General features: G+C 31.6%; 1 protein-coding gene across 6 annotated transcripts in view; it reads left to right on the top strand.

Moving 5' to 3' along the window:
• The window catches only part of fal (SAM and HD domain containing deoxynucleoside triphosphate triphosphohydrolase falten), a 68,027-nt gene that overhangs the window by 9,171 nt on the left and 38,889 nt on the right, over positions 1 to 19,967 (top strand). For all 6 annotated transcript variants that reach the window (XR_004759578.2, XR_015041315.1, XM_035368880.2 and 3 more), the window contains exons 3-8: positions 1,347 to 1,507; positions 7,414 to 7,609; positions 8,274 to 8,402; positions 8,518 to 8,550; positions 11,463 to 11,627; positions 11,712 to 11,803. Coding sequence is in view for 4 of the 6 variants with exons in the window: in XM_035368880.2 (XP_035224771.1) it covers positions 1,347 to 1,507; positions 7,414 to 7,609; positions 8,274 to 8,402; positions 8,518 to 8,550; positions 11,463 to 11,627; positions 11,712 to 11,803 (776 nt within the window). In the remaining 2 variants the exon portion in view is untranslated. The remainder of the gene's footprint in view (positions 1 to 1,346; positions 1,508 to 7,413; positions 7,610 to 8,273; positions 8,403 to 8,517; positions 8,551 to 11,462; positions 11,628 to 11,711; positions 11,804 to 19,967) is intronic.

Here is a 19,967-nt window from a genome sequence, read left to right as displayed (position 1 = left end):
TGCATTTCCTTCCTGCAAATAATGGCTACTAAGTAAATTTTCATTTAATGCTCTTTTCCCCTATTGTTTCAAATTTTACAGAAACTTTAAATTAATCTCACTATATTCAGCCATTTTACCGTCCAAACCACAGAACAAGCAACAAACTTCTTAACCAGCACACACCACAAGCCCTTACAAATACTTTCCCATCATTCAAATTCACCGCAATCACGCAATCAATTGCGTTATAGTAGGGTTTTCATAACGTTCAACTACTCATGTTACCATAAACTACAACTCCGCGATAATACAGGGGCACCCTTAAATCTACTCTAACCTTTTTTTTTTAATAATTGGGTATAGTAATTATCATTGCATTTCTTTTTGATTTTTGTGCTAAAATCTTTATGTGTTGTTATTCATATTGACTGGAAAGAAATTATTAAAAAAAAAAAAAAAATCTTGTAATACTGACAAATGTCACATTACATTGCTGGTAAATGTTATGATTACAGTACTGATAAATGGCACATTAAATCAACTACGGCTTGGACAAGGGGGAGAATTTTAAATTCACCTAAATTGTTTTACTAATGTTTGAATGTCCTTTGTGTATTTTCATATAGAATATACAGAACCCAGAAATTCTAATAATTGCTGAACCTGTTTTTTTATATATTTGTAAATACTGCATTGAAATAAAATTTATGGTTAATAATAGAACATTTATGTAGAATTAAGTTTTTAGTTAAGAGCATCTTTCTTAGTAGTTAAAATTTATTTCTAGTTAAAAGTATCTTGGTTATTGCAGTTTTCTAGTTAAAAGTATCATGGTTTTCTTGGTTGTCGTTATTTAATAGTTGGAATTCAGTCTTTATCTCCCTTGCAGGGAGAATTTTGAAATTATGCAGCAATCTTAGTTTATAATTACAGAATTGGAAGTGCATACTTCTCATATATTCTATCCATAGGAGAACATAAGTCGCAGAAATCTGAAAAAATTTAATAGATAGTAAAAATATAGTTATTAAAGAACTGATGCCGTGAATTCTACAATGACACTACATGTATTTTTCATACAATTTTGGTCTTTTGTCAAAATGCTTATTTTAGTAAATAGCTGCTCTATTCCATTGTATTTATGTTCTTCGAAACGAAAGTCACTTTTAGAGGTGGTTACTTTAACATATTTCACTGCAGTTATTTTTGAGATACTTAGAGGATAAATAAGGAATTTAATTTAGACAATAATTAAAAAATATGTAAGGTATACGTTGTTTTTTATATTGTTTAATTTGGATAGTCTTTAATTTAACTTTAAATCGTTATCATTAAGTCTTTATTTTTTATCAATTTAAATTTAGATATTCCGTGATCCAGTACATGGACAGATAGAATTACATCCAGCTTGTGTAGCGATAATTGATACTCCTGAATTTCAGAGACTTAGGTACGTAAAGCAAACTGGTTGTTTAGAATATGTTTATCCCGGAGCAATACATAATCGATTTGGCCATAGTTTAGGGTAAGTGAAAATTTTATAATTCTTGCCTATAACGTATCTTATTCATTAATTTATAAACTTTAGTTTATTGTTACGAAAAAAAAAGATGTTTATAATCCTTTAAGAAACTTTTTTCTGTTTTTTAACACTTAGCTAATTTCCATCTCAAGTTTGCCTCTGTGTGCTAACCTATTAAAGTGTTAATCTCCTCCCCCCCCCCCAACTTGCCCCAGTAACCAAACGTGATCTCGACTTTAATTTATTTTAAATTTTTTTTTGTTAGTGATAACAAATAGTTTTAGATGATAGTTTGTTCGTGATTTTTGCTATAAAGGAATGTATATTTCAACTTTTTATATTTATTTATGTTCATTCAGCTGACAAAGCAGGTGGAATGTCTATGAAAGCTCTTGTACTTTTATTTATTTTTGTTAAATATGGTTCCAGTATGTCAACCTTAAAAATTTCATGAATAATTTTTTTTGACATAACGATGTAGAGTCATTAGTATTTTTTGGAAGCAGGAGATGCGAAAATGTGCATTACGCTCACCAGGGCTGGAACCCTGGACTTCTCGAATATGCGCCGAGTATGCTACTGTTACACCACAAAGGCATGCAGAAAGAAGGGAGAAATACTTAATAATAAAAGTCAAACGAATAATAGTGATAAAAAGAAGCACTGGTGGCACTGGATTTTAAATTAGGTTTCCTCCTCCGTAAAATTTAATACTTACTCCAATGTCATTGGACAACCCAATGCACTCCAAAAACCTAAATAATATGAATACTTTTTAGAACTTAAGCCTTGATATTTTTTTGCACTTATTTTTTAGAAGTACGACTTCATATTTCTCATAGTTGTTCATTTTAAAATTTCCTTATTTGTATAGCATTCGGGTGAAACTGGTGAGCCATGGTTTTATGCATTTCTTGTCAGATTAATAAGCAAGTGAACTTATGATTTGGGAGGGAAAAACAGGGAGGTGAGAGAACTTTTAATAGTTCTGTGTCTTCACTTGTTAGTTTTGTTATCAATTTCCTTTATGAAGTAGACTTGGGATTCCTAACCCCATTCTTGCATTGACCATTTTTATCTTCATTGATCTCCTTACATTTTTCTGTATAATACATAGCATACTACACAATCATAATGCAAGTAATTGTGCATAGGTAACTTAAAGATAACAATTAGACTAACAATATGAACAAAAATTTTGAAAAAATTGTTTTTAAGATTTATGTTTTATCATTTTTATTTTTACAAATATAAACAAGTTATAAGACACAAAATCAGATTCTAGTTTGCCTAAAAGTTTGCTTTTAATTGATGTGATGGTCGTGCTTAACGTATTGATGAAGTGGTTTTATTTATTTATTTATTTATTATTTTTTATATGGTAAACTTAATTCTTAATCACCTCAATTGAATGAGGCTTAAATCACTTCATTCAGAAATATTCAATTTGTTTCTACTAAATAAGAAAGTAGGGAAGTCAGTGTTAGTCTAGTAGCAAATTTAATTTAGGATATTTCTCTTGGATCACTTTTAAATTCAAAAACATAGCATGCCCATGTGTTTTGAATAAGATTTGATTTGTTTGTATGGCAAACTTTATATCAATAAGCAATTAATTAACACTTTTATTAATGCATTTTTTTGTAATTAATGAGTCTTTATTATGCTGATCTATTGCTAGTGCATATTCTACTGCTGACTGCTTGATCATCATAGACACCCTTTAAAATTTCATCAACCCGGAGGAGTTTCATACCAGCTTTGTAGAGAATTCCTGAAGGAAATTCAGATGTTTAAATAATAGCTTTGCCAATAGTTTATATAAGGCATTATCTCTGAGAATTTTTGATTAACTAATCTAGTAATCTCTCATCAGTATGTCTCTGAAGCAAAGTCTTACCTTATTTAAGTGAATCAGAATTTGGGAGGGGGAATCTTATTAAAACATCTTCTCTGGGCTCAAAGACTGTTTCACAGATAATTTCTCTAATGCCATATTAGTATTCATAAATTTTGTTAATTTGATCACTCATTTCTATATACAGGCTAATTATAATTAATGTCCCCCCCCTTTCACAAGGCTATAAAAGAACCACTGGTTGGGATGTTCTGAAATGTGACATGAAGCCATAGGAATGTTTTTGACGAAAGGAAAAAATAGTAGTAAATTTTATCAATGGATGCTGCTGTACTTATCATAATATGCTAATCAAAAGACGTTACGTGCATCACACTTTGGACATATTGGGCTGTTCGGAAAGTAATTTCGTTTTTTCTCAGCAGAGGATTTATTTAATTGTATTTTTCACAGCCAGATTCACACTTAAGCCGCATAATCATTTTATATTTTGACAGTTTATACAGAACGGCTTGTTTGTGAAAACGTTCATTTGATTCTGTGCTGTAGTTTTTGGTTGGGGCCTTTTCAAATATGGAAAGTGAAAAGCAGTATTTTTGCATATTTTACTTTTTTACTATCGGAAAGGTAAAAATGCTGTTCAAGCAAGAAAAAACTTATCCAATGTGTATGGAGAAGATATATTGACAGAACACCAGTGCCAAAACTGGTTTGCAAAAATTTCAATCCAACAGTTTTGATTTTGAAGATGCACCACTTTCTGGAAGGCCAGTTGAAGCTAAAAACCATAAGAACATGAGAAACCTATATGTCGAACATTGAGATTAAATTCAAGTCATTTCAAATGATCATGAACTGTCGACTTTGATAAATATAATCTCTCAGTGATCTCATGAGCAGTTATTCACTGCTTTGCATCAATTAATGCCTTTATTGTGTCTTCATCAGCTTCAACTGTCCTTCCAGAACGTGGTGCATCTTAGAGATCAAAATTTTGCAAACCAGGTTTGGCACTGGCATTCTGTAAATACTCTTCTCCATGAACATTGGATAATTTTTTTTTTCTTGCATAAATAGTATTTTTACCTTTTCCTTAGTAAAAAAGTGAAATATTCTGGAAATGCTGCTTTTCACTTTCCATATTTGAAAGAGCACCAACCAAAACTTACTGTGTAGAATCAATCAAGCTTTTTCACAAACAAGCCTTGCTATATCAGCTATCAAAATATATAATGATTTTATGGCTTAAATGTGAAACTGGCAGTGAAAAAAATACAATTAAGGCCTCTGTTGAGAAAAAACAAAATTACTTTCCGAACAAGTCAATATAATAAAAACATGGGGTGCATGCAGTTCATGTTATTCTGCATCTTCGTCATGTCTGCTTGTGAAGCTTTTTTACAAAAACGGTGACTGTGCATTAACTGTCCTGAAGAAATTCTAGACGCTAGTTGGTATAAGATGCTGCTATGGTCGCGGCTTTGGTCCAGTGTCTGGTAAGGATCTGCAGAAGATGATTCATAAATTTGAAGAGAACGGTTCTTTTGACATGAGATCTAGCAGAGGGATAAAAGCAATTGTTTTGATTTCGGTGAAAGATGTGGCTATAGCATTGCTAGAAGAGACAAGCAGTGATGGGGGAATGCAGAGTGCAAGGGAAATTGCCTAATCTCTAGACATGCCTATCAGCACAGTTTGTAAAATTTTACAAATCCTGCAAAACCCAATCAAAAATTCATTATCCATTCAAATTTTGCTTGTTCAGAAGTTGCTTCTTTTTGACTTGCCTGTACCACAAACATTCACCATATATTTTCTTGTGTGGATGGAAGTGAATGGTGCATGATCATGAAGCACATTTCCAACTCCCGAATTCTATCAATACACAGAGTTGCAAAATATTGGCAATGGATAATCTATTCCCAATGCACCAGTTGCTCTTTATTCTGAAAAGGTCACTGTGTAAGAGTGGGTTTCATTTATCATTGTCTCATTCTTTTTGTGTGGACCCTGTAACCGTCACAGCCAGTTTCAAACTGTATAGATCACCAGATGATTCCAGCACTTCCACAGCATGAATGTGTGGGTAGCAAAATTTTTATGCAAGATTGCACATTGCAAGATGAGTGAAGCAGCTGCCGAATGCCCACTTTGGAAATGGCAACATTATCAGCTGTCATTTTTCAACAGCCAGACTTCCATCCTAACCATAAATCCTTGTGACTTACGGTTGGGGTTTACTTGGAAAATTGTGTTTACAATGCTGCAGTTCTTAATAGAATTAAAGACACACATTAACCTTTTCCATCGCACAAGAAAATTGAATGTTACTTTTAACCTTCCTAATTTAAACTAGATGGCAGCACAACAAAAAATAAGCCATATATTTTAGCCATGTTTAAATTTTAAAGATCCTCATTTTTCAAGATTTCTTGCAGATTTTTTTAGGGTATAAAAGGAACTGTTTGAAAAGATATTTCTATGTTATTTTTTTTGGCTGTATGCTGTCTCTATTCTATATAAATTTTAAATTTTTACATTGAGATCTTGCCTAAAATCAAACTATGAACACCTGATGTGCCTAGAGTGGGAACACTAAAACACCAGGACCAGACCAACAACTGTATCTTTGTTTCACTGCAGTATTTTCTTCACTGAGCTCTTTTGCAAAAGAAGGGTGGGTGCATTTAGCAATAGAAGGATTTGTGTTTCATTTTCTGATTTTCTTTTGCTTTTTCTGAGGGATGTTTGGTTATCAACTAAGAAATTGTTGAGGTACTCTTTCTGAAGGTTAGGGATAATTTTATGATTTAGTTCTTCGATTTTTTATGAGAACAGTTCTTTTTTTTCTTCTTTTGCTTTTGTTAAAAGAAATTTTTTGTTAGTTCTACATTTTGATTGTTTTCAGTTGTAGATGTTTATTTAATTTTATTTGATAGTTTTTATTTTCTTAATTGTAGATTTAATAGTAGTTTTTTTTTTATGATTTTTAATTGTTTTGCAAATGGATCGGAGAGGGCTGACCATTTCTGAAGCACTCAAAGTGCTAAATGAATTGCCTTCAGATAGTGAATCAGATACGGATCCCAGTACATGTGCAAAACATGCAGTATTGGGTTGTGCTTTTTCAAAGGAGGGGTCACTTACGGATCCCAGTACATGTGCAAAACATGCAGTATTGGGTTGTGCTTTTTCAAAGGAGGGGTCACTTGCTTCAAATAGTACCACCATGGGGGGGAATAGATGAACGTGTAAATATGAAATGTAAATATAAAATGTAAATATCATATAGCCAAATTACCTTTTTGATTTATAAGCATGTAATCATCATATAACCAAGATGAGGTTTTTTGGTGGGGGTGTAGAGTAGAAGGGCTCCCCGTGGTGTTTCCTGGGGAAGGCTCAATCTGCTACGGTAATCAGAAACTAGTGTTTTTTTATCGTAGGCAAAATCTTATACTCTGTTGTGCATTTCCTAGCAATGGTCGCTTCAGTGCTGTTTTCAAAGCTCTATCATTCAGTGAGCCCGCTTCGAGCACACCCACAGAATTTAAATGGTAAGTGCTATCTTTACAAAATTTAACCTGTGTACTTCTCTAGGCCTGATTAGAATGTCTACCATTTTTTAGTTAAAATTCCAACTTTTAAAAGTAGCATGCCAAAAAGTGTTAAGTACCACATTCACATCTGCATGTATGCACTGCAGTCAAGAGATCAAGTGCTGTTTTGCGATATCAGCTTGTTTCAGAAAACAATGAACAACACACCGAACATTTATTAAGCAGGTCTAGATATAATTAAAACCAACTCACTGTTTTTTTATATGGTTTGAGGCTTAGAGACAATTAAAAACATATTTTTAATAAATTTCAGTCTGTTTTTTTTTTCTTTCGCTCTATTAATTCCTATCGCTTCACATATATTTAGGTCAAGTGTCAAGTCATTCTAATCATCAGTTCTTTTTGTACAGCCTTTCGAAAGAGGGACTTTAATTATAATCATCCTTTATATATAAATATAAATGATGTGAAATTTTGAATTTATTTTCTAGTGTGTGTTATCTTGCTGGAAAATTCCTTCAAGAACTTAGAGAGCATCAACCAGAATTACAGCTGTCGGATACAGATGTGTTATGTGTTGAGTTAGCTGGATTATGTCATGATCTAGGACATGGACCATATTCTCATACCTGGGAATCTTTTATGAAAACTTCAAATTGCCAAAGAAATGTTAAAACAGCATGGAAGGTAATATTTTTTATATTTTTCTAAAATATATCTAAACAGAATAGGAGGTATGCTTTTTATTAGATATTTCAAATACATTTAAACCTCTTTTACAGTAGTGGATGGAACTACATTTCAAAGGATTAAATGTAGGAAATGCTTTCCAAATATACTTCTCACATTTAACATTTTATGATTTATCAGGATAATATACGCGACAACATCTGCAATTAACCTAAAATTATGGTTAATCAGTAAAAGCAAGAAAAAGTAATAGAAAAGTAATTAATTAATAGAAAAGAACTGTTAACAATTTACTTGGATTTTCACACTGTTTTATTTAGAGAAGTTGATATGATTACATAAATTAATTCATTAAAAACGAGGGGCCACACTACAGGACAAAGAGTAATGTTTTTGTTAACAGTTAAATTTCATTTAATATAAGTTGGTGAGAAATACATTTGTGTATTTGGTGTGTGTGAATGTGTAAGAAATGTTCTTTTGGAAAAACGTTTATCAAAATCGCCATTTCTTTCTGTTATGTGCATTTGTTGTAAACTTTGATCCTACTGTTTTTGTTTGAATTAATCTAGAATAATAAATTTTTTAGTTCTTAAAAGTGCTGTAAACTATTTGATTCTTTTAATGTATTAAGTGAGTATTTTTTTCTTTATTGTCTTAGCATGAAATGGTCTCAGCTAACATGCTTGATTATCTCATTGAAGAAAACAATTTATTTCCCATATTAAAAGAATTTGGAATAGGATATGAGGAAATAGAACTTATTAAAAATTACATTATGGGAACACAGGTAATAATTTTTTTTAAAATGCCTGCTTTTAAAACTGCTGCTTTTGCTTTAAATTTAATTATTTCTAGTTTTATGTAAAGGAAAATCATTACATTATGTATATTTCTTATTTTAGCCAAGTAATGAGAACAAAGCTTTTCTTTATCAAGTAAGTGTCCATTTTTTTTAATCTAGTAGTCTGTGTGTAGTTAATGACAATGAGCTTACAATCCTTTTGTTTAGCAGGTTTATAGTGTAAAATTTCAGTAGAACTTTGTCTTGTATGTGGATCATTTTTCTGATCAAACTTTGTCTTGTGTGTGGATCATTTTTCTGATCATGTTTTATATTTGAAAAGGCTGTATAGGCAATTTTATAATTTTTAATTTTTACATAGGTGTAATGCAAAGCTAGTTTCTTGTTCAAAATCAGGTTTTTGCTTAATTTATTAATTTATCATAACTGATATAAAAAGACCCACCCTAGCTAGGTGTTCAGCTGGAGAATGAAAACAATAACTGTTTGAGGAAAAATAAAATATGCCTTGAAGTTTGATGTGTAGAGTAAAAAATGATACTTTTAATGATTAGTTTTTTTGCTTATTCAAAAACTGTAAAGATATTCAAGAGGAATGATATAAAATACCCCTTCTGTTACTAAAAATGCCTTGTCTGGGAAATGCCTAAAAATGCCTTGTCTGGGTCTTATGGTGTAGAAAGATAGTGAAGAATAAGTGTTACCAAATGGAACATTTAAAACAAAAACATTTTTATTAAACTACTTCTGTCAATACAATGAAAATCATCTAAAAAATGTGTGAACATCCTCTGTAGAAGAGATGGACTGACCAATATGAGCTTTTGCATCAGTCTCATCTTGCTATCAATTTAGTGGATAGCAGAATTGTACTTGGGGCAGTGATTGAACACATAGTATTTCCAAGAGCCTTAATCTAGTATTTAGTGTCTGTGGAACAAGAACTTGCATGCAACATTGACAACATCTGCAAAGGAGGGAAATTTTTTCAAGGTATCCATTTCTGTATTACTTTTAATTCAATATCATAAGCATGTGTGGCTGCATTAATACAGTCAACACCAGGTGTAAGAAATTGAATGGACATTGTTTTTACACAGAAATCTCAATTCTGCATAGACCACCACAATAGTTGCATCCGAGTCTGATGATGTGACATCACTAACCATTGCATCACATATTGATCTATTACTTTTAGTTATGATTTGAAGTGTTGTTGGATTTTGCTCCTTCGTTTTCTTGATGTGCATTTACAACATATTCAATAAGTACCATTATATAAATCTTTCAATATCAGGGCATGTCACAACTGTTATTGCCAGCCATGGCAATGGTGCAAAATACTGATCTCATGTTCCACAAGTCCGGCAGGGCTGTAACTTGAGTAAGTTCACCCTTCTACCTTATAAAATTTGGCTCTTGATTTTGATAATGTGTGTTACGTTTCAGATATCCGAGAATTTTTAATGAAGAAGTTGTGTCTGTGCTTTAATAACCTTTGTACATAAGCTAACCTTGTATATCAGCTCTGCTGTAACTGGATGAGCATTTAACGTGTCTTCTTCTGATATAAAGAGAGGTTCCATCTCCAAATGTTATTTGGATGTCTATCATATATAGCCGTGTTGTTACATAAGAAATGATCCACAGAAAAGATTAACTTTTTAAGACTGTCTTGCTTTCAGACAATATCATGTAAGCACTAAAAACCTTCTAGATATATATGTTGTGTTTAAACAAAGCTAATATAATTCTTCAGAAATTTTCTTTGAACATTGAAATTCTCACGTGAGAATTTTTTTTCACCCCATACCAAATTTGTTTCCTCTTGAGAAAATTGAACACTCTTTGATGTTTGCATCTACCATCAATGGCAGTATTGTTGCATGAGTACAGATGCGTGAGTCATAATAGACGTGCGTGAGTCATAATAGTTGCGTGAGTCATAATAGATTGAATGCTGAAGTCCGATAAAAGGTTAATAAAATTTATTCTTATCAAAAGAAATATAATAAAACATTGGAATTTTTCTCAGAAATATTTGTACAAGTGTTCAAAATATCACGCAGTAAAATAAGTAGTTGTACTTTAAACTAAAAGCTTTCAAACAGTCGCAAGATAGTTCTAGTAATTTCTTTGCTTCTCAAGATTTCTGGAAACTAACAAAAGGATGGAATTATGGTTGCAGCTAACACAGTAGTCAATTATATTTATTCAGTTTTAGTACAAATAAAAGAGATATCCATTTATTCAATGTTAAATGCACATGCTGTTATATTTTTACTTTTTTGGCATAGCTTTCTCTTAAAATTTATCATGCACTGCATTGCACGGGAGAATAAAAGAATTTTAATTATAATTCTACGAAAAATAGCTAACTAAATGCAAAATTTGTAACAATATGTTTAAAAAAATCCACAGATTCCTAGCCATTAAAAAGTTTGCATTACATGCTTAATTTTTGTATGCTTTATAAAACTGCCCCTTTTAGCCATCTTGGTCAATGAAGAATCTTCAGTTTTCTATGTTAGTTATGTGTAATTTCTATTATATTTACTTAGTTACTAGAACTTAATTTTTTTAAAGTTTTTCTTGCAGTATTTTTTACGATGATTTTGTGTAACTAATGTAAGATTTGTGCATGATCTATGATAAAAACCTTTACTTTTTTCAAAAATTAACGTTGCTGCTTTACTAGAGGGAGGATTTATTTCTAAAAAATAATGGATATTATAATTTTTTAATAAATGAGATCTAAATTAAATATCCATCAGTTTCACAGTGAGGATTGTCTGTAGAATTGTTTTATTTCGATATTATGGTATTATGCAAGCACTAAAATATTAGTTAGCCCTTTTTTATTTAGTCATCATTTTTCAAGATTATATTTTTTACACCTTAACAAATTTGCATCTGAGATTTGGACTGAATCAGTTTTACGTGAAACTTTATGTATATTTCGTTCAACATCTGTTAAATTCTGTTACCTTGAAATGAAAAGTAATATAGCTGTTACATCTGTTTTTGATTTATTTATGATAATAGATTGTGAACAATGATGATTCTGGGCTTGATGTTGACAAATGGGATTATTTCCTGCGAGACTGTTTCTTTCTAGGACTTCCTTGCAGTTTTGAGTATGAGCGCATAATGCAATTTGCGAAAGTGTTTGTTGTTGATGGAAAAGCAGAGATTTGCTATCGAGACAAAGTAAGAGCTAAATTGGTCTTTTAAAGTATTGTTTTTTAATTGAATTACATTTTGTCAAATTTTTAATTTCTGTTTTTCTTTTAGATTTTAGAATCGGTGTACAACGTTTTTCGCACTCGAAGTAATCTTCATCGTTTAGCATATCAACATAAGATTGTTACAATAGTTGAGAAGATGTAAGATTTTAAAATTATTTTTATTTATTTTAAAACTTATGAATGCCATAGATTAAACCAGTGTTTTCCAGCCACTGTTCTGCAACACACTACTTAAAAATTTCGAATATCCATTTATGCTATTTGGATAAGCTTTAAATAAAATGCTACTTGTACATTGAAGCCATTAATTTGTATTTTGACTGTGCTATGTTATTAACACCTGCAAAGCATCAATGTTCAGATTATCACTTTTGTTCAGTATACTCTAAAAACATTTTGTATTATTCTTTCACATTTAACTGTGTCTTAAGCACATTAATTCATTTCATGTTCAGAGAAACTGTACGAGACTATTAAAAAATGCAGTAGTATTCATTCTGTATTTGGTATGAGAAGAAAAAATGTTTCTAAAATCTTTCATTGGGTTATTTATTGAACATCTAGATATATGATGCCAGTATCTAGCAAGTGCAGAGTACAATGATAAAGATTTTGCTTCGATTAAAATGTCATACTTGTGTGAACTATCATTATCATTGAGAAACTGTGGTATACACTCAACACATTAATTGCTCTAATTAGGTCAGTTTAATGTAATAATACTTAAAATAATTATATGCCATAAAATCATGAATGTTTACATAAATGTGTTGTTGGTCATAACTGGAAATCATTGCATTAGGTGATAGATTTCTTTAAGTGGTTATATGTATTATTCCTAAACAAAATCGCATTACAACTGTATGGAAAAAAATTCATGACTGAAAACTGGCATTTTAAAGTTAGTTTAGATACCATTTTAAGCATTAACATTAATTATTTTATGCATATTTTTATTGTGTACATGTAGCAGTAATCCCAATTTTAAAACATAGAAATATATCAGTGTTGTAGATATATTATCATACCTATATTTGTCTGTTACGACCTCTCAGCACATCATTGTTATACTGACAATCTCTAAATTCTAACTGTTCATAAATTTTCTCTAACTATTCATAAATTCTGCAATCATTAATGAATATTTGGCATTAACAGTGCTTTAATGATTTAGAAACTCAAATGTATGTATTCATTGAAAATTTGCAGTTACTCCTAAATATGCTTTTTTTTTGAAGTCATAATGTAACCAAAAAGAACAGTTTTTTTCCATTTTTTAACATTTGAAATTAGATATTTATTGTACAAATTTTCTATCCTGGTAAAATAGAAACTTCCATAATTTCACTTTTGAAAATGTTTGTTACAAGTCATTCAATAAAAGAAAAAAAAGGGGGGGGTCTTGATATACTGTAAATTTTGCCCTTTCCAAATAGCTATAAAATCCTCAGTGTGGAATTAATCAGAATAGCATTGTGTGGCATGTGTCTCAAAGAGATCATTTTACATCTGAAATTTCTGCAATTAAGTTATAAACTGGCAGTATTATTTTGCATAAAACCATTTCAAATGTTAAACTAGAATCTGATTACAAAAATCAATCACACACGCTTATGTATATAAAATATAAAAATTCTAGCTTTAATTTATAATAGCTCTTAAAGTGATCTTTATAATTTGCTTATTTTTCGTTTGTTTTGAAAATAGTTATAAGCTTGTTATAAACATTTCTGAAGTGCATAATTTCAAAATTAATTCCTATCATGAGATTCTTTTATAACACTAATAATGCCACTAAAGTAATTCTCCCTTTCCTGAGTTACGTAAGTAATGCATTCCATAAACTTTTATGTTAGTCGACTTTGGAAATTGCTTATGTTATGTTAGTATGAAATATCAGTATTTATACTGGCTTCCAAAGGCTAAGCATGCAGCACTATTAAATTAGTGATTTTTGAAAATGTCGTTGAATTTGAGAGGCTGAAAATTGCTGTGGATGCAAATGGCAGTATTCAAGTATTGTATGTTACACCCAATAACAGTTCATTGTCTGAAGATATGCTAATTAGACAGTTGTTGACGACATGAATATTCTAAAGGGTTTTAGGAGGTTAATTTAAATGCTGATATGAAGTATTTATAATTTTCGTAGGATAGTTATCTTTGACTGTATTCGTATTTCTATGGCTGAAAGGAGATGAATGACAGATAGGGAGCACTGTTGGGCTGTCACATACTTTGAAGCAGGATAGCCAATGAGAAATACTGCTCTTTTCTTTGATAATGATCATTTGATAATTTGTCAAATGTGAAAACAATTCCCAACGAGTTAAACAGTTGTTTGGAGGCCCGTGCTTGGTCAACCAGATTACCAGCCTTCTGAAGATATTGCTATAATAGGCAGGTGGAATCAATAAGCAAATTTCACAGTTGGTTTTAATCATTGTTGCAAAATCAGTTGGTAACACAATCTCTGCCAGTAGTGTGTGCCAAAATCTTCATAAGGAGGGACAGTATGCCAGAGTACCAAGGGTTTGTGTTTCATTAACTGCTCAGTCTAGAGGGGCAAGAGTATATTGGTAATTTATTAATGCAATGTTCTGTTGAGGGGCGAGCCCAGATTTGTTCTGGAGTCAGATAAGTGTGTATGGGGTCTGAAGAAAAATGAAGCACACAAACTGGAGCATCAAATATCACTATTCAGAGATGGCAACATCATGATGTGAGCAAAAATTTGATAGGGATACTGCACCCAGCTATGCATCTTTAAAGATAGCTGTGTTGTATCGAGATGAAGTCCTGTACCCCATTGCAACACTCTGCAGTGCTGCAATTGGTTCTGATTTCTTCCTTACAGAGAAAAATGCCTTTCCCATCAAACTAACATTATTGAGTGGATGGAGTATGAAAGTATTTCATGTATGTAGTAGTTGCCATTTTATTCCTACTTAAATCCCACTGAAAATCTTTGGGATGCATATGGCTTGTCTGTATGCAATTGTCTTTTCCAGGCAATCTTACACAGTTTTCTTATTGTCTCATACTGGAAAACATCCACTTAATATTCCACTTCATTGTTTCTCTTCATAATTAATTGTAATGTTATGAATATGTAACTATGACTGCATATTCCTTATAACTTTCCAATTGTCATGTTGGATCCAAAATGTCTATGTTGGATCCAAAATTTTATCCCACTAGTACTCACCCATCTACATGCAATATATATAATGAACTTTAACGTAAACCAAGAATGATATAAATGACTAGTACTCACCCATCTACATGCAATATATATAATGAACTTTAACGTAAACCAAGAATGATATATATGAATATTAGTACAGTACAAAGTCTGTAATCTGGACGTCCATAATGCAGAATGATCTATAATCCGGACCTCAAAGCTGCAAACTTTATGCACATCTGCAAATGCATAATGCGTTTACACATGCGCATATTCGTTTACGCATGCACATAATGCGTTTATGCATGTGCGGTTAATGTATAACGGATGGTATAAGCTAGGCTAAAATTATATAAGGTATTTCAGTTAATGTTGCAGATTGCAGTGTTCCTTAATCTTCTAATTGGATCCGGCTTATTATTTTTTGCAGACTATTAGAACAATTTTATAAAAATTAGGCTTGGACTTTCGATTATGTCAAAAAGAGTTTCCAATTCTGGAGCTGCCAAAGGATCTACAAAGCGAAAGCATGTCTTGATGTCCATTAAACAAAAAGTGGAATTACTGCAAAAAATGGATAAAGGCCTATCCATCTCAAAATTATGCGAGAAGTATGGCATTGGAAAGTCCACTATATATGGCACAAGAAAAGGAACTTCTTGAATTTTTTGTGGAAGCATCTTAAACAACTTACATTGAAAGAAATGTTTAATAAAGTAAACAAATAAATATTAAGCTTTTTTTTTTGTAAATTTTGACGCCCTTTACATCATAATTGTTCTTTATTTCATAAATTACATATTTTTAATTGTATCATTTCTGCATGCCGTCTTACCAGATTTAAATTGATGATCTATAATCTGGAAAACCCGTAAACTGGAATCACCGAAGTCCCGACGAGTCCGGATTACGGACTTTGTACTGTATATAGTTTATATTGTGCGAGATTTTTGTATCATGGGAAGCATAATGTAGGTTGAGAGTAAAATAACTAATTGGAAGTGAATGAGGAAATCTGAAGTAAGAAAAGTATAAAAAAGAAAAGTCGGTAAAAAGATACAGTCAAAAGTCGTTAATTCGGACACCCATAATCCGGAATGATCTATAATCCGGACCTAAAAGCTACAAACTTTCTGCGCATGCGTCGCGTTGACCATTACCGCTGCGAATTTGTGTGTGCGCAAAATACGTTTACGAATGCGCGTTTAATGTATAACGGATGGGATAAGCTAAGCTAAAATTATCTAATTATCGATTTCAGTTAATGTTGCAGATTGCGTTGTTCCTTAATCTTCGAATTGGATCCGGATTATTATTTTTTGCAGACTGTTAGAGCAATTTTATAAAACTAAGCTTGAACTTTCGATTATGTCAAATAGAATTTCCGATATATATTTACTAATATGTAAAGGATATACAAAGCGAAAGTATCTTTCGGACTCCATTAAACAAAAAGTGGAATTGCTGCAAAAAATGGATAAAGGCATATTCTTTGTTTATCTAAACTTTAACGTTTGTTTATCTAAACTTTGTTTATCTTTAACGCCGCAGCATCAAATGCCTCGTCATTATAATTCGCTTCCTATAGCGAAGAAAGTGACAGAGGTTATTGAAAACGAAAAAATTTCGATTGACAAATTAGTCGGTAGAACTTGAACAGCGGAACTTTGTAACTGAACAAGAAATTATGTCTATTTATAGAATTAAAGAGAATGTATTATCATATAAAAAACGAAGCAACTGAAACAACTTACATTGAAAGAAATGTTTAATAAAGTAAACAAATAAATATTAAGCTTTTTTTTTTGTAAATTTTGATATCCTTTAGATCATAATTGTTCTTTATTTCGTAAATTACGGTTTCATATTTTTAATTTTATAATTTCTGCATGCCATTTTACCAGATTTAAACTGATGATCTATAATCCGGAAAAATCCATAATCCGAAATCGCCGAAGTCCCGACGAGTCCGGATTAACGACTTTTGACTGTATATGGAAAAAATCCATTGGTAATAGTTATCCATCATCTGCAGTTCTGTTAGCAAAGCCAACACACGATTGACAATCAATCATTATTAATCATGTTTCTAAGTGTACAGCATGAATATTTTGGAATTAGTTAAAATTAGAGAAAAGGAAAAAAAAATATTAGTTAAGGAAGATGAATGTAAGGTTAAAAAAGTATTGTGCTTTTACTTAATTCATGTATCTTAAGGTTGATGAAAGGCTTATTTAAATCAGATATACACAACAGTGTAACATGTTCTTTATCAAATTCATCTGGTTTGTTTTAATATCTTTGGTATAAATCAAAATAGTACTGTAGCAGTTGGTTAAAAGTTAAACGTGAGACAAAACTTAGTAGAAATGGTTCTCAAATACAAATAATATGTTGCTTATAAATTCATTTTGTCTTAATAACTTAGGTGTAAATCAAAATAGTTCTATAGGCAAAAGGGAGGAAACTTTGCAAAAATGGCTCTTGAATGCAATACCATGTGATATAACTACTGTGATAAACATTTTCCTCTATGTTAATATGCTGCTGATGTTTTGCATAAATATCTTAAATATTTTTTTTTCCAGTCTTGCAACTTAAAACTGTTTGGCAAAAACGGAATTAGTGACCAGGATATATTATGCTTAGACATGTCATTTTCACACACTAGTGATATGGATGCATAGAAATTTAATGTTAATCCTCTGTGGGTATATCATTCCATAAGTTAAAATACTGTTAATTTTCAGTTTAAAATGAAATAAAAATACAGCTTTTCATACTTCTAATAAAATAGTTACTCCATAATCAGAAATTCTGAATTCCGATGCAAAAGAATGATATTGGAAAAATAATAGCCATAAGGATTTGATTTTAGGCTTTTATAAAATAAAAGCTTAAAACGAGCAGTGCAGCTGTTACTATATTGAAAGAATAATTTAAAGAGAGATTGCACTAGGCCAATAGTCGTTGTCTTTTGAAAATATTTTTTTCAGTGATGCTGTATCCTGTATAAAGAGAAATTCATAAGTTATACTCTTTAGCTGTGTGATAAAATAATGATGAATATATAAAAATTATGCAGATAAAGCGTATACTTTTTTTTCCTTGGCTAATCTGAATGTTTAGATTCATTTAAATATACAGCATATGTATTGCTTAGCTCTGTTTAAGCGGCTGTGCAGAACACTTGCTTCCTGGAATCCAATAAAAAATATATCTAATAAGGATGCATATATAGTACAGTCAAAAGTCGTTAATCCGGACTCGTCGGGACTTCGGCAATTCCGGATTATCGATTTTTCCGGATTGTAGATCATCAGTTTAAATCTCGTAAGATGGCATGCAGAAATTCTAAAATTAAAAATATGAAACCGTAATTTATGAAATAAAGAACAATTATGATCTAAAGGGTACAAAATTTACAAAAAAAAGCTTAATATTTATTTGTTTACTTTATTAAACATTTCTATCAATGTTAGTTGTTTAAGTTGTTTCGTTTTATGTGATAATACTTTCTCTTTAATTCTATAAACAGACATAATTTCTTGTTCAGTTACAAAGTTCCGCTGTTCAAGTCCTATAATTGCGGTGTCGAGAATATCGACTAATTTGTCAATCGAAATTGTTTCGTTTTCGGTAACGTCTGTGTCACTTTCTTCACTATCGGAAGCGATATTTTCTGGATCTAGAACCATACTACATATTTTGCTGTCCGTTAATTGATTGATGATTGCTGCATTGTCGTCGCAACGAAAAACTTCTCTTATATCATCTTCATTTATTACCGCTTCTCCACATTTCTTTACAAAATCCAATAACTGAAAAATTTCACCTTTAGTTTGCGATGTCCGAAAACCTTCAAATTCGCCGCTATCATCTTCATCCTCCTCACCATGAAATATGGTAGATGGCCATAAATTATGCCAAGCATTTTTTAACGTACTTGAAGACACATCCTCCCATGATCTTGCAATGCTCCACACGGCAGATTTTATGCTAAAAAATTTCAAAAATTCTTGAATAGTCTTGCCACTGTTCAAGAAATTTAACATAGATTTTAAAAATGCTGTTTTATATTTGCATTTCAGCGCGTGCACTATTCCCATATCCATAGGCTGAATGATAGACGTACAATTTGGAGGGAAGAATAACACAGATACATTATCTTTCACTAAAACTTTAAGTGAAGTATGCGCCGAACAGTTATCAACAATCAGAACTATTTTTGAGTTATCAGGTAAACCAACTGAATTCAAACGTCACCGAGCCTCGGGTATAAAATGATTTTCAAACCAATCATTCATCAACACTTGTGTCATCCATGCTCTTTTATTTGCGTGATATATAACAGGGAAAATCGTTACTCCTTTAAACAGTCGAGGTCGTGCATGTTTTCCGATTACGAAAAGTTTGCACTTGTGCATTCCTGCAGCATTTGTGCATGCTAAAATTGTTAGTCTCGCTTTGGAATCTTTGACACCAGTTGGAGCCTTTTCTGTAGAGGTTGCCAAGGTATTTCGCGGTACATATTGCCAGAAAAGACCAGTTTCATCAGCATTGTAAATTTGTTCTGCACATAATTGTTCACTAGTAATGAATTCGATGAATTCATCTGCAAATTGTTCAGCAGCTTCAGTATCAGCTGAAGATTTTTCACCAGAAATTTTTAATTGTCTTATACCATGGCAATTTTTAAATTTTGTCAACCAACCTGTTGAATTTTTGCACTCTCCGTTTAAGTTCATTTCTTCATGAAATATTTGGGTTTGAGCCATTACCATTGGACCCGTCAATGGCACGCCCTCGCTGCGACGCTGTCTGACCCATTCAATCATCACTCTTGTCATGATCGTCACTTTTAGCATAACGAACCCTTTTTCTGTTACTCATTGCAAGTGGGGTGTCGGAATCCACAAAAAAATCAAAAAGTTCCTTTTTCTTTTTGCTTATGTCATATACAGTTGACTTTCCAATGTTATATTCCTTGCATAACTTTGAGACAGGTATGCCTTTATCCAATTTTTGCAGCAATTCCACTTTTTGTTTGATGGACATGGAAACATACTTTCGTTTTGTAGATCCTTTGGAAATTCCAGCATCGGAAATTCTATT

Source organism: Stegodyphus dumicola, chromosome 5, assembly GCF_044657685.1.
Source record: "Stegodyphus dumicola isolate Sdum_Otavi_A_Nest chromosome 5, ASM4465768v1".
NCBI classification, from domain to species: domain Eukaryota; kingdom Metazoa; phylum Arthropoda; class Arachnida; order Araneae; family Eresidae; genus Stegodyphus; species Stegodyphus dumicola.
Note: the sequence above shows the minus strand (reverse complement) of the source record. Positions and strands in the feature narration are given on the sequence as shown.